This window comes from Anabas testudineus, chromosome 1, assembly GCF_900324465.2.
Source record: "Anabas testudineus chromosome 1, fAnaTes1.2, whole genome shotgun sequence".
NCBI lineage: Eukaryota > Metazoa > Chordata > Actinopteri > Anabantiformes > Anabantidae > Anabas > Anabas testudineus.
In genome coordinates, this window is record NC_046610.1 from 25,924,977 (window position 1) to 25,948,767 (window position 23,791).

Sequence of the window (23,791 nt, forward strand, 5' to 3'; positions counted from 1 at the left end):
GTGGGTATGTTCAGTAAAGGCATAAGTTGCCATGGTCATGATCTTGCAAATCTAGAGGATATTAACCTTGTTGTTTGTTTGTTTGAAGGGTGAGTATATAGACTGTAAAACAGTTCAAGTAAAAAGGGACTGACACTTTATGAAGGCTCTATCCACTTTGAGTTGTTCTCAATGCCAAACACCAGTCTGAAGAAACCAAACTAAGCAGACATACATTGGGCAGGTGCGACCAGCAAAAGCTACCTCAAGCTGCTCTTCTAAAATGCACAGATAAGCATTTTCTCTGAAATATAATAGAAAAATACTGTATGTGGAGCCCTCCAGGGATACACCATGTGTGCTGACATAGCCACTAGCTCTGCTCACCTCATTTGCTCTGAGACCGAGTACACTTACATTCACAGCAGCCTGTGATCAGATGTCATTATCCAGATCAGACACATGTGATTATAGCAGGTAGAGCTGGGGTCACCCCAGTCATTAGGAGGGTCAGTTTTCTGGTGGATCATGGCCAGAAACCACAATATGATGACAAGAGAAAGCTACAAGCAACTCCTCATAAAAGCTATTGAAAAGCCTAAGCTAGAAGCATTTCTAATTCACTGAATCTGTCGTGGAGTATTGTTAAATCCATCATTAAGACATGGAAGGAAGGTTTTACAGGTGTAACTAAGGAAAAGTGAGACTAGTAAAGAAAACCACCAAGACACGTGGGACTCCTCAGATGTAGCTATGAACTTCTGCGTTTTAGATGTGAGAGACTGATCTGTACATGCAGCAACTGTGTCTGAGTTCTGCACCAGTCACAGCATGTAGTCTAATGACCAAGAACTTATGAAAAACTCAGATAACAGTCTCTCCCATCTCAGCGGGCATGTTTCCAATATTTGGGCCTTGCACAGGTATAATTATACTACACTGACTTCTGAAACCAACTGCAGCAACCATGATACTCACCACCTTACTATAGTGGTGAATACTAATTCGAGACAATTACTAATTTAAATCGTATATTTAGAATTAATTTATACTGAGTATAATGTAGTGACAGTTTAGTTTTCACTTTGACAATGAAGATGATTTTTTGTACATTTAAAAAAAAAAATAAAATAATTTAATTTTGGAAAAAAGAATGTATACAGTACATACACAAATCTATCTATCTCTAGAGATGTATAGATATATTTATAGATAGATATAAAGATGGAAAACTTCCTGTGGGAATGAATAATTTACAGGCACAGTTTGTTAGGTTCACACTCGAAAGCCGCAGAAGAGACATCAAAACCAGAAAAATCTATATTTTTTCATTACTATAGTTCAGTTTGTCATCTACCATTTTTTTTACTTGGCATCAAAACCAGAGCATTTTATGCTAGATACTACTCTAAGCTAGCAAATGCAGCGGCTCGGCTGCTTTTAGAAGTGAAACTGTTTAACCAGAGGTAGCGGGCTGGATTCAATAGCACTTGCTGAATCTGCTGAAAGGTTTGGGCCAAGTAACAGAAAAGCAAGGGGTTAACACGGTCATTCAAAGTGGCATTATGACTTTGAGTGGGACAGAAAAAAAATTATTAGGAATTAAATAATAATACGTTACAAAAATGCTGACATATGACATTTCATACAGAATCATATTATGGCCAGCACTGAAAACCCTTTCTTTATTAATCTAACAAAACATTTATCTTCTTTGTACATTCCAAATTTACTTTCATTATTATAGCTTAGAATCTTTAGATTATATATCATATATATAATCTAAACGTATATACCATATTGCTATATGAGGAAAACCCAAATTTGCTGTTCACTGGCAACTGGACGTTTCGCCTTGCTGTCTAAAATCAGTCAGTCAGAACTAATGTAGCCTTCTAGAACTCTCTTCTATAACTTAAAAGAAGTCTTGTTGCCACTGATCAGCAATTTTGGGATAACAATGACCTAGATTACTAAGAATTGGGAAAAGCTCATATTCAAGAGAATGTGAAAAAATTAGATCTTGTTAAAGCCTATTATGTTGTTCAAAAGGATACAACATAATAAGATATAAAGAAATGTTGGTCATCATAGCAGCAATGTGTTTTATTCGTTCATTTTTAAATGAGTTATTTTCTAGTATTGTGTTTATTTAGCAATGGTCATTTTGTTCTAAACCTTTACCAAAGTGTTAACAGTAATTGTTCACTCAGTAATGGAACTATATATAACGCACAGCAGAGGGGTATACAGTAGGTGTAATGATGTCAAGGTTGAGTTTAGCTAAAGCATAATGTTCTATATCAGACAGAGACACACATGCAGTGACTACTTAATTCATAGACTTAAACAGGACTCAGGCCAACAGCTCCATAATTGAGGCATTTTACATTTGATAACAGGGACCACAGCACTCTCTGCAGCTCTGCAAACATCAAATGCTGGAAGTCTTGTTTTTACCAGTATGGAGTTTAGTGTATGAATTTGTTATGTCATTTCTCAGTTCAGTGTAGTTGCAGTGTCAGTATGGTCAGAATGTTTCAGGATACAAACCTCTTTCTTTTCCCCCTCTCATCTCCCTCTCACAGGTAGACCGACCAATAGACGACATTGAAGAAAAGGAAGGAAAAGGGGAAGAGGGCTCTTGCATAGAGGTCAACGCGTTTGGCAGCAGTAGGTATAACAGGTTTAGGTGGTGGAGGTTTCTTGTTGGCTTTGTTCTGGGACTTGAGGGCCCCTGTAACTTCAACTGGTTTACCGTAACAGTCAAAGTTGGAAAGTTCAAAGTCTCGAGGTAAAGATCCCACAATACTGAAATCATTTGATCGGAGGTCAGACTTGGAGGTGCAAACTTTCTTACAGCGTGTTTCAACCACCTGGAAAAAGACACAGACTGACTGACTACTAACTACTAACTGTGGCATTGTACTAAATAAAAAAAAGTCATGTCATACAGTGTTCTAATCCTTGTTCATCATAACTTAAAATCAATTACAAGCTTTAGATCAGTGTAATTTACTGTGATCATTATAAACTCAGGTGTGTTTACCTGCAAAGTGTTGACATGTATGGGTGTTCCACCGGTCCCATTCACTGTATTATTCGTTTTATTTGAAGGCTTCTTTCCTTCTTTCTCTTTCAGAGCTTTCTCTTTAGAGGCCATTTTGGCTTTCTCTTCCTCAATCAGTTTGGGACTGTTCAGTATCACCTAAAGTGAACAAGAGAGGGAAAGAGACAAGAAAGAGAGACAAAAAGGGGGAAACAAACAGGGGTGGATGGGTTTTGTGCAGGGCGTGGTTCTAGGATTTCATCGTTATGGGGGGCTTAGCCCTCACTACTGTATAACATCACTACTGATGTTAATCTCTATTAGCGTGTACATGAGGAATTCTATTACGTATTAGCATTAAGCTAATATGCCACTTTTTAGCACATCATAGCACGCCTTCATTGCCATTTGACTAAAGCTGAAGCTGAAACTACCACCAACAATAGACCAAAACTCTCTAACTACAGTTCTTAACACTTATTAAAACAGACTGACAAACAGGCTAAATCAGCAGACTAGAGAGAAATTACACAAACTCTGCTACCTCTGAAACGAACAAAACTAATTTCAAACAACCCTTACTTATTAGTAGATCTCCTGTCCTAGTTTGGTGCTTGTCCTAGCTTTCCAAGTGCAAATCTGGCTTTATATATGGTCACTTCTCTTAAAATACATAGCTCTTAAATATATAGCTTTTGTATGTTTCAGTTTTACAGTGTTTACATTTGGGAGGCAAATAAACAGTCTGAACTAGCAACGCTTGTCCCTCATTTAGGAAACTGTTTATCTATCTACCAAACTGGACACCCATGTTAAGGGAGGGAGGAATATGCAAAGTAGCAAAGTTTTTATGAGTTTTTATGCTTCAATTCCTTCTCCAGACTTTTTGGTAAAGCAGACAGAAAGGTTAGCACTGTTATTGGACATAGCTAAGTACACAGCTGGGTTGAGTCAAATATGGCCATTGTGATCCTTCCTCTACTGCTCCTAGTATTATAGTGTATATGCAAACTTTTAGGAGAAGGCCTCTCTTTGAACTCATCCTGTGGTTGAATGATCAGAAGCTCCTACATCTCTTAAACCTCCCTGTTAACAACCACTCTTCACACACAGCAGTAGTTGTAGCAAAAGCGCCTGCTTCCTTCTAGCTGCTAATTTTTTAACATGTTCAAATCTTATGATGGGAGGTTACAATTTCTGAATTTCTACTATAGTAGTACTAGTAGTAGTAGTATAGTATAGTGTCATTGTTTGTTAGTGGCGTCTGTAGCTGCTCTACAGAATTATCATTAGAATTATCTAGTTGTTATCAACGCTTGTATTGTCAAGTGAGAATCTTTCTTTTCACTGGAGCTGAGATGCTCTCTGATGTGGTATGTTTTGTAGCCATTTTGTAGTAAAATGTGTTGAGAAAGAACGGTAAAGGTTGATAGGAAGTGGATTAAAAAATGCTAAGTTGTCCAAAAATTAATTAGAGATGTACATGACAGATGAGGGTTGCTGTTATTGGAAGAGGTATATTATACTATTTCTGGGAAGAACAACCACAAGCTGTTACATATCATACTCCCCCTTTTCTGCACTTGTTGGCAAAAAGCTATGGCACCAAATTCTAAATGCAACTACGACGAGCCTCTATACTATAACTATACTCTTACTATACACTAAAGTATAACAACAAAAAAATATGTATATACTAAATAGACCTTCACTTTTTTAAATACTGGTGCAACTTAGTTGTGTGTAAGAACTGACCTGTACCACAGCATATTCCACCAAGGATGAAAATCCAAACAGTAGACACGCAATGAGCCAGATGTCGATAGCCTTCACGTAGGAAACCTTTGGTAGCTCTGATGCCAGGGACATACTCTCACTGGACAGAGAGAGAACTGATAAAATACCTACAAACACACAGATGTGAACACATTAGTGTCATCACGTTTGAATAGTTCTGTATTCATAAACAAATAGCACAAAAGCTGATCGAAGCAAATTTGAAAAAAATAAATACATGTACACACATACAAGTGTTGAGTGCTACTGTACACATGCCATACATTTGGATGTGTTTATAAGACATTTCACTCATGGTTAAGTGCTAACATTGGGGACTCACAAAGGAAGAGCTATTTTCCTGTGGCTGAGATTATTTCCTTGACTTTACCAGTTTGTTATCTTGATGACTCAATATTAATCAAAGTGAGAAGATGAGCAGCCTTTTTTCCTGTGAAAACAAGTCCACAATTTGTCTGTACCAGCAGGTGTTGACTGAATTTCTGAACTGATTTCAAAGTCTGCTTTAGAAGGAGAAAGTGATGAATGAATGGGTCAGAAAACAGCACTTTCCCACAGTAAGCAGCTGTTCCATTCCCATGTGAAACAGTTTTGTACTGGTGATTGTCTTTGTAGCCGTGTGAAGGCAGCAAGTAGGTTGCATCTGTTGTCTCTTGGGACAGAGACACACCAAGTCGAAATCAGAGAACTAGCTGCGACAAACAATTGCTGCTGCGCATCACTTTTGACTACAGTCAACAGACAGCTAGCCTGTGTGAGAGGGAATAACTCACACAGGTCATTAACTGTATACCAGCAGGTAGCAACCATCTATATTCATCACACAAAAGGGAGGGGAGGACCTGGAACTGCAGATACAAACAACAAGCAGCAGCACTATTTTCACACAACTCTCACTCACCACAAACGGAGATGACATCATGACAAAGACAGTCCAACATGAAACGCACAAATAAACAGCACACACCAACACCACCAAACAGTGCAGGTTTTAAAAACAGCTATTGATAGAAGAAAGTTAAAATGTGATAAGAACAGAAAATTCACTGTAGATTTTACACTGGCCTTGAATTCAACCTGATATACCAAGTTAATCTAATAATAATTTAATTATTAGTTAATTTAAGTTTAATTTATTTACTTTATTTTTCAATTAATTAAACAATTCCGAGTAGCTGGAGCAGAAAATATGGCAATTTACTTTCCTATCTCTGTATAGTCTGTCCTTACAGTGCCAGCAAATATGTGTGACTATAACTGCCACATGAACTCTGAAATGTTTGTAAAGATGTAAAGAGCATTTTTATATACACCATGAAGCCCTCTAACTTTACGTAACTTACGTAAATGCAGACTCCTGTCATTTTTCAGTAAAATAGGCCTAATATTAGGCAAGGAATTGTTAACAGAGAGAACCCAAGGGAGATGAAATGGGTAGGTGAGTGGTAGAAAGAGATTTCCAGGTTATGAAAATGCTGAGGATTTAGAGGCAGCAACTGCAGATCAGGCTTACACCATATCTGCACAGAAAATACAGTGTGCGCACAACTAGCAGAACGGCAGCTGTTTTCTGTGTGTGCATCTACACAGGAGTTGTTTGGGTCTAATACAAAGTGTAGGTAACTTGTATTTTGGAAGCGTTCAGATTCTAATATGCAAAGTATGCAACACATCAAAGTAGTCAAGACTGATAGAATAAGGGACACATTGTGGCTGCAGCTCCTTTCAGTCATGCATCTCATGATGTCAATAGTCAGTCAGTTTGACATGTTGGTCTTGTGCTATAATGGACCTAGTGACATTTTTCTAACATGCTGAACATGAAACTGTGCTGTTAGAATAGAGAAACTGTGGCCACAGCATAAGAAGGTTAACAGAGAGTTGGTAAAGAGTTCTTCTCATATTAGGACAGTTTGAAAAAACAAGACATAGTAAGGCAGTCCTACCTTTGGCAAGAGACAATCAGCAATAGGCTGGTGAGAAAAAGATCCTTTCAACAACTGCTGTTGTGCCAGGATATTAGTCAAATGACTAAACCCTGAGAAGCATCCTAAGAATATCACCAAGCTTTTTCTGTATGTCTATGGGCAGTCCCTTTCCAAAGGTACATTTTTTCCCTGCCAATCCCAGTACCTCAACTCAAGATTTCCAAAACTCAACACGCTCACCACCTGATACTTAGAGAAGAAACTCAGCAAAACAAACACAGACCTACCAGTACTGTACAAGTTGAGGGATGCACATAATCTCTGTTTTAATATGAATTAAATCAAATACAGCTTGTGTTTGTGGTATTTACCCAGTGGTACCCTTGCAGCTGAGGCATCAGGGTTGATCCAGAATGATAACCAGGATAAAACGACAATAAGCAGTGTTGGGGCATAAACTCCCATCATGTAGAAACCAACCTGTCGACGTAATGTAAAAATCACTTCAACACAGGTGTAGTATCCTAGAAACAGACAGAGGAGAAATTCCACATTAAATTCAGAACAGAAGACAAAAATGACTAGGTAACTCAAATTGTCAAATCTCAGAAGTGGGGTACATATTTAGTATCTTTGGAGTTTTATTTTCTGGCAGGTTTACTTGTGAATTTCTTTTTTTCTTTACATTTGTCTTAATTTTAGGTGTGTCGATGTACATTATGGAAGATATAGTCAATAAATACTACATGTAGAAATTTCCTGTATTTCTTTGGCTCCCAGCTACAAACATACTTGGGCACTACAGATTTATTATTTTTCATGTGACTGTTTATTGAGCATGGATAATGAGACTGCCTTTATGTGGACACTAACTTAAATAACATAATACAACACTGATAATTCTAGCGCACTCCACTGTTTTCAATGTTTGGAGTTTGAAGACTGGGATAATGTGTTAAACAATTTGCACCAGTTTGGAAACCTCTGAAATGCCTCTCTGCCTTTGGTATAGTGGATAAGGACTCAGTAATGATAGTAAAAAGCAAAAAAAAAAAGGTCATCCTTGGTGAGTTCCTCAGTAAAACAGAGGGCTCAGGGTGTTGGGTATGTCAAACATGCCTATGTCTTCATGTCCCAAGGTGTTATCACTTACCACGAGCTATACAATGTTATCTCTGCTGGTATATCTTTAAGACAGGAGCCACTACAAAGGGAAGCCATGAGCATGTGTTCATTAATCTGTGTATGTTGCTCTTCTTTTCTGTCTCCGCTTTCCTCACCACAACCAGTCAAGGCAGATAGCTCCCCACCCTGAGCCTGGTTCTACTGGAGTTTTCTACCTTATTCCCTCTCCACTAAGATTTTCTCTATTATTCTATTAGCTTACTATGTAAGTGCGTATAGCTGATTTTGTAGTGCTTTGACACTGTATAAATAAGACTGAAATCAACTGAATTTAATTGCGGCATAGAGGTAGATTCTTTCTTGGATTAGCCAAATACCTAACTAATAGTCTACTCCTTAGTGAACCAGCACAGTTAACCCTTTGTTTTGTAGTAGGAGCAACCTAAAGTTATTTGCTGCATTCGTATGCAAGATAGGAGCAGCGTTAATACCTTGATATAAATACATTTTAAAATGATTACTAACCTGTTCCTTGGTAATACTTGGTGCAGTTTCCATATTTGATATCCTCTTGTTTGATGTCAAACTGAGGGAGTGCAATCTCATCCATTTGAACTGGGTCAGACTGCCACATGAACACGAGATCACTGGTGGTGTAGCCAACTAACACAAAAACAAAAATGAATCATCGTTCAGCATCAACAGCTTTACCACATCAGCCAAATCATTTTGTTTCAGTACTCTGTGGTGTTATATACATTTCATGATGGTTTTTGAGATAGATGAAAAAGACGTGTTTCTGTAAAGACTTTGCACTGTAAAATTTACCAGCTATTGTAGACTATTACTTAAATAACTAGATTGTGTAGCTAATGATGGGGCTGATCTATGGGGCCAATCTATTAACTTCAATGTGTATATGTTTCTAATGTGACCCAGCATCAGTATGTCAACTACCTCACCAGAGACAATAAAACTGGATTTACTGCTTCCAAATGTAAAGGATTCATACACCTCCACTGCTCTACTCCCCAAATCAGATCACAACCTGGTGCTTCTCATGTCCATCTACTCTCCCATTGTTCAGCAGCAGACAGTGACCACGAGAAGAAACAAATGGTCTCATGAAGCAATTGAGTTTCTGCTGGCTTACTTTGAAGCCACTGACCAGGAAGTTCTCAGAATGAAGAACAGACACCATCACAGAGTACATCACCTTTTGTTTGAATAATATTATCCCAACCAGGACAGTGAGGTGCTTCTCCAACAATAAGGCCTAGATTAACTGCAACCTGAAGGAGCTGCTGAACAGGAAGAAGAAAGCCTTCTTGGCAGCAGACAAGCACCAAGTGAAGACAGTTCAGAGGGAGCTGAAAGTGAGACTGAGGGAGAGTAAGGGAGCCTACAGGAGGAAGCTGGAGAACCAACTCCAGCATAAGAACATGAAGCATCTGTGATCTGGAATGAAAAAGATCACAGGCTAAAAATAGAAGGGGAAGCAGGTTGAGGGGACTCTTACAAGAGGGAACGAGTTCAAAAAAACGTCTTAAACAGATTAACAGTAGGACACCCAAACACCCCTTCCTCCTCCTCATCTGGCAGACACAGTCTACCTCTTCTCTTCATCCAGACACATGGACAGCAGACCCATCACGTCTCCACTGCCACTCCCCGCACCCCTCCAGCAATGAATATTAGAGACTGCCACCAAACCACACTCTGTCCTGCTGAGAGAGAAGCTCCTACAGATGCAGATTTACTCCCCCACAGCTTCCTGGAAGGTACAGGAGGTCATTCCTGCCAACATCCATCACCCTGTATAATGACTATATCCAGACAGTGGAGAGCTCTGCTTCAACCGAGCCAAACCAGCTAGTCACATACTTATTAATTCATTATATTGTATTACATGCATTTCCACATGCCTTGGTCTTGCACTTGGTCCTCTTGCATGAAGACTTGTTTAACAGCTGATTTAACTCTTTAAGTTTAAGTCAAGTTCCCAATGCTTTGGACTAAATCTGAGTCATGTCTGTTTGAAAGACTGCAGTGTTTCTTTACTGTACATCACTGCTCCTCAATTTCGTTCATACTGTATTTTAATGATCACAATAAAGCTAGGATCGGACTGGAGTGTGAGTAACTTTGAATCAACCTCCCACTGAAACAATACTACTAATAAAAAAAACTAATATTGAAAGCCAAATTGGTCATACTTTGTGTCCCCTCTGTTCAGTGTTTGCAGCTGTTTTATTATACTTTCATATGGCCAGCAAGCTGATGCAAATGATGCATTTGTAAAAGGAGCTCCACACACCAGTGCACATGCTGACACTGACATTTGTTTGTTACTGTGTATATGTAGGCTGTGTGCAGTTTTACTGTTTAATTTTGTGTGTGTGTCTGTGTGTGTGTCCATGTTCAAGAGATTAGTGTCTTTGGTGTGACATTATTATTTTTTGCATAAATATGACTGAAAGCTCATATATTTGGCAAATGTGAGTACGTTAAGGTAAGTCTGGGAGTTTCTGTCTTATTTAAAGAATATTCTTCAAGATTGAGTCTATATCAAAATCTGATCTTGACAACTCAGGTTTGTAGTAATTTTCTGAAGACCTTGGAATATGAGTTGTTGATGTTCACCAGGCTGGAAAGGGTTTCAGAAAGATTTCTATAGAGCTTGGACTCCACCAGTCGACTGTGAAGCAGTGAGTTCACCATCAGGAGAACATCTAACAATGGTATGCATGATAGAATAATACAAAGAAAGCCATTACTCCCCAAAAGGTGCATTGCCACCATGTGAATAAACCAAAGGACTACTCAAAGCACCTTTTGTCAGTTTCATGATTTGGCCCTGCTTTGTTGCATTTGGAAGGAAGTGGCAACCCACAACATGTCTGTAATGTAATGCATTATGCCAACGAGTGTCATCACAAAGGCAGAGGTTTAAACATCTGTGAGTACTCACAGCTCTCCAGCTGCATCTTGCACAGCTGTGTATCCATTGGGAAGAGCGTAAGATCCAAAGGACAAGATAGCGTCACTGACAACCTAAACACACACACATACACACACAGGATTGAACAAGAAAAAGAAGATAACCGGGCTAATACTTACTAAATTTAAAATGTCACTTGTTGACTTTTTACTTGCAGTAGGGAATAACAAGGGGTCATACAGGCCCCTCCAAAATAAATGAATGGAGCTGGTCATCAATCTGACAGATGGCAAAGAACAAAAACATGTGTGCCCACCTCATACTGATCAGGACATCCCCATTCCTGAAGATGAAGAGCAGAATGTTGTCCTGTGTGACATCATGGAAATTTGCATTTTTCTCATTGGCAAAGAACAGATCTGGTTTCCACAAACACTGGAACATCTTGGGATCAACAGTTAGTGCTTCACTCTTAAAGTCAGTAGGGAGTCGCAGGCGAGGGTCATTCCATCTCTGGCGAAGAAATATATTTACTCTGTAGTCCTGAGGAGAGACACATTGTATTTAGAAGACTCACCACAGCTACTGCTGCCCCTGATTTTAAAACCATAATGATCTGATCACTCCGATTGAGAAAATGCATTTCAAATACCTTAGTGATATCTAGAAGAACAAGAACAATACTCTAGATCAGACTAAGTGTGTTTTTTGTGTGAGAATGTGTCACCATAGTGGTCTCCTGGATGGACCCAAAGCTGTTAATGAAGATGTTCACTCTGGACTCCACTGGGATACCTGGAATACACATACACAAATAAAACAAAGTTAAACATGACACTCAACTATTTTATTGCATAAAAAACAAGATCTGTCTAATCAAATTGTAAAACATTAACCAGTAAATTCAGTGATAGCTTTTCAAAGTCTCCCTTATTAAATATGATCTTGAAAAATATGAAAAGTTTTTTTAACAAGTCGTTGGACCACCTTTAGTTCCTAAGTTCCTAGATCTACTAAGGAATGTTTAATGTGTCTAAGGACACAAACACTGCATTGTCCCAGTCAGAGCTCAACTCAATATAGACTTTGGTGAAGATCAGGTCGCATTTCATGGCCAATTATTGCCGCAAACAAGGAAGAGTAACAGTGAGCATTGAGGAGTAGGGGTGTTCACATAATCTTTTTGGCTTAGCATATGGTAAATGCCCTGTTTGATCGCAGCTCCTGTCTAATTTCCAGTTTTTTCAGTCTATTTTCAGCTCTACTGTATTTAGGGTATTTAGCTCCAGGCTGCACAGGATGTTAGCCATGTCACTTACTGTCTTTATGTAGATTCATCACCATGGCTCAGTCCACTGAGGGTTGTGTCATCTGCAAACTTAAGGAGCTTTATGGAGGTGTTTGTGGAGGTGCAGCTGGCCAACACAGTATACAGACAGGAGAGCAGGGGTCACGTGGCATGTGAAGAGTGTGGAGGGGATTGGGGCACCAAGGTGGAGTAGTAGATGCAGTAGTAGAATCAGGTGAAGGATAATGTCTGCCCATCTATTCTGTGTGCAGTAAAGTTTTAGCATTTGTGTGTGAGTAGTGTGGTTTAATAGCTCATTGTATTGTGTTGTATGTTATACTAGCAATTTAATGTTGTAGTTCTGCTTTTTGATAGTTTGGTTTAGGCAGAGCAGTAGAAGAATGCTCCTTTGTCACAGTTGGGAGGTTCAGGGATTTGAAGACACTCCAGCTGTCAGGAGGCTTTTTGTGTGAGGGTTTGCACATTCTCCCTGTGACTCATTTGTGACTTTACAATGCCCATAGAGGTGAGTGTGAATGGTTGTACAGTGCCTATAAAAACTATTCATCCCATGGTATGTTTTATCCTTGTATTAACATTATAAATCAGTGATGGTCCAAAAAAGTTGAAATGGGGATCACCTGAGTGCAGTGAATGTGGTATAGTGACTGCGGTATAAAGAAACTTGTCTCTGGAAGGTCCATCCCCTGGTTGATCAGTATTTCTGTCTACCATTACACCATGAAGACAAAAGAAAACTCCCAGCAACTTAGAGAACATGTCACTGAAAAGCATAAGTCAGGGGATGGATGCAAAAAAAAAAAACTCCAAGGTACTGAACATCTTTCGGAGTTCAATGAAATCCATCAAGAAATCATAGGAATGACGCATGTCTAAGTCTGCCTACAACAGGCCGTCCACACAAACTGAGTGACCGTGCAAGAAGGAGACTGGTAAGAGAGGCCATTAACATGCCACTAACATGCCACCCATGCTCAGTTTGCCAATAGGCATGAGAAAAACTCTGTGGTCCAGTGGAAAAGAGTTCTTTGTATTTGTTTTCTGATGAGAACAAAATGATGCTTTTTGTTCATCAGACAAGCCGCTATATTTGGTGCACAGCAAACACTGCACATCACCAGTGGCAGCAACATGCTGTGGGCATGGTCCTCTGCAGCCAGCCCTGCTTGTTAAGGTAGAGGGTAAGATGAATGTGGCAAAATATAGGACAATCCTGGAGGACAATCTTATTCAGTCAGTAGGACAACTGTGGCTTGGGAGAGGATTTGTTTTCCAGCAAGACAATGACCCGAAGCGACTTAATGACAAAAAGGTGGATGTTCCTGGAGTGGCAGAGTCAAAGGCCAGACCTCAATCCAATAGAGAATTTGTAGAAGGACTTGAAAAGGGCTGTTCACACCCAATCCCCTTGCAACCTGACAGAGCTTGAGCAGTTTTGCAAAAAAAATATAAAATTGCATAAAATTCTAGATGTGAAAGTCGAACTAAGACCTATCCACACAGACTCCATGCTGTGATTGCAGCTAAAGGTGCATCTACTAAATACTGACCTGAAGGGGGTGAATATTAATACATACTGATTTCAGCTTACATGTTTTTATACAATTGACATTACTTTAAAAAACCTGTCTTCACTTTGACATTAATGAGGTATTTTTCTTAACTTTTTCAACTTAACTTTTATTGACCATGATAGATTTTTGATGTCAATGAAAGTATGAAACATCCAAGGGGTGAATACTTTTTATAGGCACTGTGTGTCTCTATAGCAATGTGATAGAATGGTCTGTCCACAGTGTACCCCGCCTCCCTGACAGTGACAGCTGGGATCAGCTCCAGCACCCCCATGTCCCTTAACAGGATTAGCAGCTTGGTTAATGGATGGACGGATGCAAAACATGATTAAAGTTAAGGTATATATACTGTCATTTCTAACCCACAAGGAGTCAGCACTTGCCAAAACACATTTAACATCATGATATAGCTGGTGTCAAACCATAGATGATCATATTGATCTAAATGCTAACCAAAAATGTATTCCCCATAACGTGCTTGTGTTGCTGCTGGAAGTGGTAACAATCATTGCTTGCTGCAGTACAATATGCAAGAATCACATTCATACATGCACAGTCCCTGTGGCGGCATATGGAAATTGTGTGTCTATTGTGAAGTATGTGTATTTGAGAGAGAGACACAGTGAGAGAGGGTTGAAGGACATCTGTTTGTAGCTTGAAGCCTCACAGAGCAAATCAACCACACACGCTCCTTGTGTCCTTTCTGTTTTCAGCCTGTTTCCTTTTTTGCCCTGCACATTTTCTCTATCTCTCTTTGTCTCATCATTTTTTTTTATCTTCCCCTCCTACAACCACGTCTACTGTTAAATAATATTTGTAATCCACAGGACATAAGTTGCGATGGACTCTTTAATAAATCAGTTACTAAGTATATCATTAAATAGGAAATTGCAGTGGCTCAGTCACATGATCAAATCACTGCTCTGTGTTTATTCAATAAATGTTTTATTAGCTTATCAAGGTTTACTTCGCTTCAGTTGAAGCTGAGTAAGCAACATACTTAACTCTAAACTTAAACTGATCTTAGTCATCTCACTGTGGAGTAAATGGTGGTATAAAGTAATCCTCTAAAGCTTTTATTGATATTGTTAAGAAATCTACACATATATGGGACAGAGTTTACAACTCTCCACCTTCCCACCTGTACCCAAGTGCAAACTTTACAACAAGTCATCCAACCTTAACACACATGTATACCGGTGGTGTGGATCAAACGTTTGTGGCTCTGTTTGGTTAAATTAAATTTTTCCTCCTTATAATTATTTCTTATATAGCTAGATTTGACTACTGATGTTCTATTACTCACTTACTTACATGAACATGAACTGTTGCTCTTACACTAGTATCAACATTTTTTCTTAGCATGATCCATACAATAACTGATTTTACAGCATGCATCCAGTAGGCATTAGAATCCCTCGATGGATTGGTGAGGAATCTAGTTAACTTGTGGCTGGAAGCAGCTTCTATATTCTAAGGAATGTCAGTTGGAAATGTTACATTTATCCTTCAGGGTGCCTCTCACTTAGCCTGAATAGACCATAGAAAGGGTGTGGGTGATGTGAGTTGTTTGGGATCTAATGGTCACACTTACAACCCCTCCTACAACTAAAATGTCATGGTAGGAGTGCCCTCCCTGTTGAATGTGTGAAATGGTTTTAATCTTTTCTCAGACTTGACATGTTTTGACTCAACAAGTCTAGTTAAAACGAGTTTCAACAAGTTAATTACTGAGTTTGGGTAGTATGGGTAGCTTTAGCAGTCAGTAATTTTACTTTATATACATACTAGTTGGTCCTGCATGACCACTGTCGTTCTGAAATGAAACTGCTTGTCATCACTTACCTGTATATTTGATAGCATTACCTTGAAAGTTAGGTCTTATTCTTGGGTCATAACTGACCATCAGACGATTCAGGATGTTGGAGGTGGAGTTAGCCGGAACCTGGGCCAAATCTTCTGGGGACAATTGGCTGGTAAATAGGATATTATAGGGAAGGGGAAAAAAATAATTAAAATTCAAAAACACTGGGTGTTTTTTGTCTTCCAAAAAGTGCTGGATGCTGGCAAACTGCTAGCTGATCTGTGCATGGCAGTGAATGATGCATTCCTAGTTTTCTGGTAACGTTTAACTTCCTGTGTAAATTATACAGCCTACTTTTTTGATATACACTCACTGGCCTCTTTAACAGTAACACTGTAACAGTACAATATATATTTACCATTATAAGCAGGCCTTCTCTAGAAATACTGCAAATGTTTTTGTGTACAATATGCATACTACACCATTAATCATTCTACATTGCACAAACTCTTTAAATAAACTCTCCCAGCTACATACATTTTTTCTCCTTTCTGTGTCTCTAGGTGGTCTTTTGAACTTTCACTAGGGGCTTATAGGGGATGTTACATTTACAACATATCCATCTGATAAACGTCTTACTTCAGAGCCGTTCTTATATTGTTATATTGTGTTTACTGCTTAAACTCACTCACAATCACAAAAGGTGGACATTTCAGACTTATTTATGCTTTTACGTCTCTACCTGTAAATTGAAGCATCCCTTATTACCACATGCCCGTTTGACAACCAACCTGTGCTTTACTATTGCCTCAAAAATATAATTTGAACTACTGTAGTTGGCAGTTGACGTGACACCTTGGCAGAGCATAGCAGAGGAAGAGGGAGGCATAGGTGAAAAAGATTGTATTGATTTTGAGTCTCATGGTATTGCTAGCTCGTATTCCCAAAGTTGCATATTGTTGCTTTTAAAGGAGGAACCAAAAAAAGTGGAAAGTACAAACCAGAAGAACCTTAGCTAACCTCTGAGAGGGAGGTTTGTCATTGTTCTTGTTCCACCGTTTAGACTTTCCTTGTCCTCAATCTGGCCTCAGCTTTCATTTGCACTTTTTTGGGAAGTTGGTGCCAGTTCCATGTACTCCTAACTTCTAAATATTATTAGCAGCCATAGTTACACGAATGAACTAAAGTTATGCATTAAGAAGTTTGTCAGATCGCATTGTCATATTTTCTTTCCAATCATTTTCTTCTTAATGTCCTCAAACAACTGCTGCTTTTCTTTCCACGTTCAGTATGGTGCACACAATGATAGCAAACAGCACTATCAGGAATTTTCCCCCTTTAAAATAGACTTAACAAGGTTATCAGTATCCTTCCACAGACGTTCAATTTTATTCAGGCTTTTGCAGCCTCAGCTGTTTTTTTATTGTAAACTAGGGACAACACCAATAAGGAAGCTTTCTGCTGCAAATCATCACTTCTCACAAACCCCGACTGGAGTCCAAGCACCAAAAAACATCTTGCATTGCGTGAGTTTGACTGGTATATGATGACAAGACTGAAAGTAAACAAATAAGGAGGCTGGAAAGAAAATAATGAGAAGGTATTGTATGTCACAAGTGTGTCTGGATATGGTATCATATAGGGAGGCCATGCATGTCGAAATCGAGGACATTCTGTCTATGGTTTTGCTGACAGTACAACATTTGTAAAATTGCATTTCCCAGTTTTGTCCGTTCCCAGATTCTATAAAGATAATTTAAATGGGAGAAATGTAATTAAATCATTACACACATAGAAAGTATTTGCTTCCTTAGTTGTTGGCACTACTTCACGGTTTCAATGTCTTGACACATGACCTGGAGGAACTAGCTGTTTCATAGGAGACACTGCCATGCTGTTTATTTGTACACATTGTTTCTTCTCAGTATTTGCTGCTTTGCATACGTCAGACATTGTCTGTTTGTTTACTTACTGCTATGCTGAATGGATATGGAAATGATATCTGTAAATTACCTGTATATGTGATTAATATAGGAACACTTTGGATCTTGCTTTGTCGTGCTATTATTATTAACAAAGAACAAGGAACAGCATATATGAACACACATCTGAAATGAGGGGTAGGATGATATCATGAGAATAATGTTGACACTGAGAGAAGCTAATTTTGGACATCACAGTAAATGTACTTACGATGGACAGACAACTTGCTTGCCTTTCTTTCCCTTCTTTGTGGATTTTCCTTCTTTGCCTGTGGTCAGTTGCCAACAACACAGCAGTAACATGAACAAGATCACCGGCCTCAATCCAGCAGCCATGGTGTCTAAAACAGCAAAACAGAAGCCAGTCACAAAATGCAGTAAACAGTAACCTTCACATCTTAACATGTCCAACCAAGACTTGACACAAACTAATTATAAGAGAACCACATCATGAAGTGACAAAAGATAAACACATTTCAAATGACTGGTACCAGCCATTGGATTTGAATTCATTAACTGCGGCTTTAGAAAAGCTAACTGGACAGTTTTTCAGCTACAACTAATAGATTTAAGCATCTTTATGTGTCAAACAGCCGCTTCTGTCCAAAGGACATTCTCCCAAAAGCTTTGTGGTTTGTCACTATGCATTTTCTCACTTTTTACATGATTTGCTTTCAACAGTGGAGTCCTTCTCTGTCAGCTTCCATTTAGTCCACTTTGGTTCAATCAGTAACTGATGGTGTGATCTGACACTGATGTACCTTGACCTTGGAGTTCACCTTTAATATCTTTGGAAGTTGCTTTATGTCAGCAACACAGTGCATGAGAAAACATCAGACCAGAAATTGCTCATGACTGTGCTCTTGTCAGAATAGCTCAAATTTGTTTAAGGTGTTTTGTAATTTAGTTTACATTATCAAGTGATTCTGTTCATTTATACATTTAGAACTGTGCCATGGTCACAGTATAGACTCACTGTCTTTGTGTTTTTGCCATTAACATTCTTAGTGATTGTGTAGGGAGTCCAATTTTACTTTTGACTGGTGTTCATGTGTTTTCTTGGTACGTGTACAGTTCCTTCACTGTTGTTTTTTTCCCATCAAGCTACTGATTTCAATAGCACTGGTGAGTTTATGTAACTATGTAATTACAGCAATGTAGTCCGTGCCAACTAACTGTCAAGTTTAATGACTGCAGCCCCTTTTAGAAGAACTACGCTGGCTCGTTGATAACAGTCTAATAAAACATTCAACACTCAACTAATCAATATAGGCTGCATTTTCAAAAATATATAAATAAATAGATACATTTAAGTGTGTGTTGGAGCTGTCTGAACCAACAGGAAAATGTATATCAATGATTTCTTTATTATTCCATCTGACACTCCTGAAACAAAATGTTGATGAGATTGTGACAGACACGAGGTCATGGTGACCTCAAACTTTGACCCTCCCCAATATATAATCAGTTCACCCTTGAGTGGATGCTTGTGCCAAATGTAAAGAAAGTCCCCGATTTGTTTCTGAAATATTATTCTGTTAACATTATTGGAACAAATGGATCAGAAATGCTTTGATAAGATGCTGCATTAAAATAACAATAAAAAGAAACCCACATAGAGCATGCTTTAGATAACCTTAAAATGATTCTGTACTGTCAGTGACGCTGGCATATAGGATAGTTTCCACTCATGCACCACAATTATGGACATAGGTTTAATTACAATTTCTTTTAGGTGTTTTTTTTAAATAGAGCAAATGAAATAACACTGCGTTATTTCTGTTGAAGATTCAGATGATTGACTTTAAGCAACAGTTAAATAAAATTAAAAACACAAAACAAATCTTTGGCACACAACTAATTCAGTGCACTTTATACTGTCAATAATTATGGTCTGCACTAATGCAGCGCTTTTTCTACCCTATAGGCACTCAGAGTTCTTTACACTGCTTCTTATTCATCCATTCACACACACCAATGGTGGAACTGTTAAGCTGTGTTGTGACACTAAGGGCACCTTGGTGTTCAGTGTCTTGCTAAAGAACACTTTGACATATGAAGCAGCAGCCAGGAGTCAATCCACCGACCTCCTGATTGGAGGACCTCTGCTCTATCTCCTCGCCACAGCAACCCCATCATTAGGACTTGTACTGGAGCAGCTGTGGAATTAGTTGGAAGAGCTTTTTAATTATTTCACTTTTGTACAGATAAAGCAGAAATGAAAATAAAAATAATAAAAATATCTGTTGAGGTTAAGTGATGGATGCCAAAACAGTTCCATCTTGATGTAGACTCACTCCAATTACATTTTCTTTACAAAACTGCCGCAGCAGCAGCTAGTGCACTGTGAGACAGACAGCAGAGTTGTGGTTTGTGTGTCTATAACGCCGTTATGTCAGTTTTTCTGTCACTATACATTATCTATTTCCATCTAGAGAACAAAGCGGAACCTACGGGACATTTTACATTTTAAAATCAGTTTGATAGTCCAATGAAGCAGACAATGTGAATGGTATATCTGTAATTTCCACTGCATCTCTGTGTAACTTTGGACCTTCACGCAAAACACTTGGCAGCATGTCACTCCCAACGACGGCTAGCTCAATGCAAAGAAAGCGTCGGTTCTGTTTAATGTAATGTAAATGTGCATGCTCACACAATCGTCATCCAGTGCCCAAGTTAAAGGTGCACAGTCATTCCATACAACTCAGGACAGCAACATGATATGCAAATGAAATCTGCAGTGATTTCCACTATAGTTTCATGAGGCAGAGACGCGGCAGGCTCAGTCTAACTAATGGGCTTGTCTGAAGCAGTGATGCCTTTCACAGCTGTTTCCTCTGGATAATATCAGACATTTGTGTAAAGGAAAAACAATGTTGTCATTTCTGTTGTTTATAAAACAAAATTCAAATATATTCTACGACTCACTCAGCTCCCCTCTGTCTACTCTGTTTGTACAGCACATCATCCCAGCTAGTGTTGAGGTGGTTGATTTAAATCATGCGGACTCTGACTGAGAGGAAGTAGTGGGACAGTGAGAGGGAAGGTGGCAGAGGGGAGTCGAGTGTGTGGGGGGAGTTGGGTTGGGGGTGGGGGGACTGCGGCGTTGGACTACACTGTTAAGATGCGATGACACAGCTCGCTGAAGCTGTTGTAGTCGCACACACACGCACACACACACACACACACACACACACACACACACACACACACACACACACACACACACACACACACACACACACACACACAGAGAGAGAGAGAGACATGGCTTTCTGTCTGTTAGCAGGACAACTGTAACAACTCTGGTAAATGTAACATATTCCACATACAGTGCATGTACAAAACCAGCTCCTCCAAACACACACACATCCACAGGGACAGGCCAGTAAAACCTCCACCTTATCACACTGTTTTCCAGTGTCATTCTCTTACATGCACATACACTCATGCTGCGCCCACAACTGCAACTGCATAAAGCAATGAGAGACAGACTTCCTGCATATTTCTTTGATTCTTACCTCGGCTTGGTCGGATCGTCAGTTCTGCTGCATTACAGGGAGTTAGTGGTTAGTCACTGGATGCTGTTCTGTCTAGAGGCTGACTGTGTGTTCTCTCTCTATTTCTCCTTCCCTCTCTCTCTCTGCTGCACTGTCCTATGTGTGTTCCTTCAGCTGCACTGCTCTGGCATCCTATTCCAAGTTCCTCTGTGCCTGCTAAGGGGGGAGCACCGCAGTACTGTTATTCATTCACAGCTACAAAAGACAAGTACTGAAAATGAGATTCCCTAAAGGTGCTTACAAAAAAAATAAAAAAAATAAAAATAAATTAAATCAAACAAACCCACCGAGAGAAGAAGAGAGACTTAATAGGAATTAAATCAAAGTGATAGTGAAAGTCTTATTATATATGCACGGAAAGTAGAGTGATATGACTATTCAGGTGAGGTTGTATTCATATTATTGTTATACACTGTTATACGTTTTATTGTCTTACATGACTCTAGACTTTACAAGAAATGTTTCCCATTCTCAGTTTCAAACATCCTCCTGATATTCATTCAGGTATAGAGGGGTGAAAGGTATTAGATCATTAGTGTGGGTAGTTGAACAGCATATACTGCATTTTCCCCTACCAATGGTAAAGCTGTCTCCAAACCGGTGCTCTCTAGATCACCTGCTGAAGTGGCCACATGAAAGAATTGATAACATATTTACATATCTGTCAAATAAAGACAGTTAAAATAATGTTTGTGTTTGTTTCTCAGGAGACTAAAGAAAAGAAAATTCAGGATAATACAGAAAAGATGAGCTCCTGGTACAGGTACGGGGTGTTTCTATTGTGTTTGTAGAACAGACAGCATTGTGATGGACAAAGTCTAGACAGTCAGGATGAGACATTATAGATTGTAAATATTCAACAGCTTGATTTAACAGATACCAATGACTCTACTTTACAACCTTAAGACCAGAACTACTGGATTTATTTGTTAAGACTCAGACACGTACAGAAGTGTAAAGTTGAAGTGTTTTTATTTGGATCTTTTAGAGTTTGAGAACCCACCTGTTCACTGTTTTACTCCACTACATATATTTGTCATTTTACTTGCTAGCTACTTTACACTTAGAGATGTCTAATCCTGATGTATAAATGAAATGAATGTTGATCATTTTTCACGGGACATTTACAGTTTTTTCACTGGTTCGTGGTTGTTCTTCATATACTTTCAAATTCACATATGAGTGTTTTCATTTGAATATGAGAAATGTCATTATAATCAGCTGAACATCCCTCCCTCATTCTCTCTTTCTCTCTTTTGCTCTGTTCCTGGTTCTAACTGCTGATTGTATGATCTGTGGCATGATTGATGTGGCTTATGTGCTGATTTCATCTGTTACTGTGTTTATCTATACGTGTAATAATGAGGGTCATTGGCTTTGTGGTAGTGATTGAACAAAGTGTCATCCTGAAGGTGTAAAGCTCACACGGACTTGATTTCTGAGTAACATTACTGCAAAAATGACCAACCGAGCTCTGTCTGCTTGCAGAGAATTTTCTACACCCATGCTTCCCTCACTAAGGCTGGGGTTCCATGTAACACCCACCCCTGTGGGGTTACAACGAGGTACGGTTCAGGCTAAAGTAAGGTGATGCTATTGTTGCCTGGCATGAAGAACTAAGCATCTATTAGCAACTTGGGGTTCAGGACCACACAAGCTTATATGCAGATTGATCGATGTGTCCATCATGCTGCATGAACTCATAGCAAATCAGCTTAACATTAAGATTACCTGACAAAGACTCACATGTGAATAGAAATGTGGCAACAGCATTAACACTTAAAACTGTATCTTCAGCAAGTCAGTTGAATTGATGCCCAGACATATCAGATCAAGACAACCCTGCTCTTCTTTTGATTTTCATTTCATCTCCTAGCATTTCCCTCACTTCTCCTGCTTCACTTAATCCTCCCTCATGGATTGCATCTGTTCTTTCCTGCCACCTATCACCTGATCAGTTTCACCTGGTCTCCCATCAGACCTTGCTCTCCTGCCAGATTGTCAGCTTCCGTACTGCATTCAGCCTAGTTACCTTGTCCCTTGATCTTGTTTTCAGCCTTGTATTTTACCTTGTGTTTTCGAACCTTGTTTGCTCCCTGACCTCGCCTCTGCCTTCACCTGCCCTTTGTGGATTACTAGCTCATGTTTTTGGACTTTGTTTGTGCCCTTTGAGCAGTGATTTGCAGTTGATGCTTTTCTGTTTATGCCCATCCTTCTCGTTGTTCTTATTGTTCTTGTTTTTGGACTGGACTTTGGTTTTGGTTGTTATTTTGTATCTCTGTGCCTTGCAGCGTTTCCCAGTTGTTCTCTTTTGTTACTTTGTCTTTTTCTGCACAATCCCTTAATAAAACTCTTTTATTCTTTACAATAAGCTCCTCTACTTATTCAATTTGTGTCTGGCATAATACTTGGGTCCTTTAAAACTGTTCTGTTATCAACAATGGTGAACAGAAAAATTACACTGGACTTCACACCAGTTTAGGAAACTGGCAGCTTATAGGAAGAGAGGACAGGCCCACCAGAGGGCCAGAGCAGCAGGGCAAGTGGGACAGGTGAGTGCTTTGGTTGCTTTTGGTTTGCACATTGCCTCAGTTGAAGAGGTTTACATCCACCAAACGAGGTCCACTTGTAAACTAGTCCAACCTGAAAAACCTAAACCGAATGCTGTGCAGAGTGTTGTGGCTGGTGATACTAATAATTTTAGGTTAATTTAATTCGGTTTTCTTAAAGAAGATGTTGT

At 39.1% G+C, this 23,791-nt stretch overlaps 1 protein-coding gene across 2 annotated transcripts; it reads right to left on the bottom strand.

Moving 5' to 3' along the window:
* Positions 1-2,561: 2,561 nt before the first annotated feature.
* LOC113162156 (glycine receptor subunit beta-like) lies at positions 2,562-17,824 on the bottom strand. Of its 2 annotated transcripts, none has more exons than XM_026360181.1 (10): positions 17,700-17,824; positions 15,569-15,675; positions 11,547-11,614; positions 11,136-11,362; positions 10,850-10,932; positions 8,404-8,541; positions 7,125-7,277; positions 4,784-4,932; positions 3,029-3,187; positions 2,562-2,855 (listed from the first exon to the last, which is right to left on the bottom strand). In XM_026360181.1, the coding sequence occupies exons 1-10, from the start codon at positions 17,822-17,824 to the stop codon at positions 2,562-2,564; spliced, it is 1,503 nt and encodes a 500-aa protein (XP_026215966.1). The 2 variants fall into 2 exon arrangements, with proteins under 2 accessions (XP_026215966.1, XP_026215965.1); XM_026360180.1 differs by having other exon boundaries at positions 2,999-3,187.
* Between the last annotated feature and the right edge of the window lie 5,967 nt (positions 17,825-23,791).

Bases quoted from the DNA above. Each gene is read 5' to 3' on its own strand.
- LOC113162156 (XM_026360180.1), bottom strand. From the start codon at position 17,824: ATGGCTGCTGGATTGAGGCCGGTGATCTTGTTCATGTTACTGCTGTGT. The intron at 15,676-17,699 runs GTAAGTACATTT...CCTATTTACCAG, and splicing joins AAGCAAGTTGTCTGTCCATC to CCAATTGTCCCCAGAAGATT. The intron at 2,856-2,998 runs GTAAATTACACT...GTCTTTTTCCAG, and splicing joins CTGAGTTTATAATGATCACA to GTGGTTGAAACACGCTGTAA.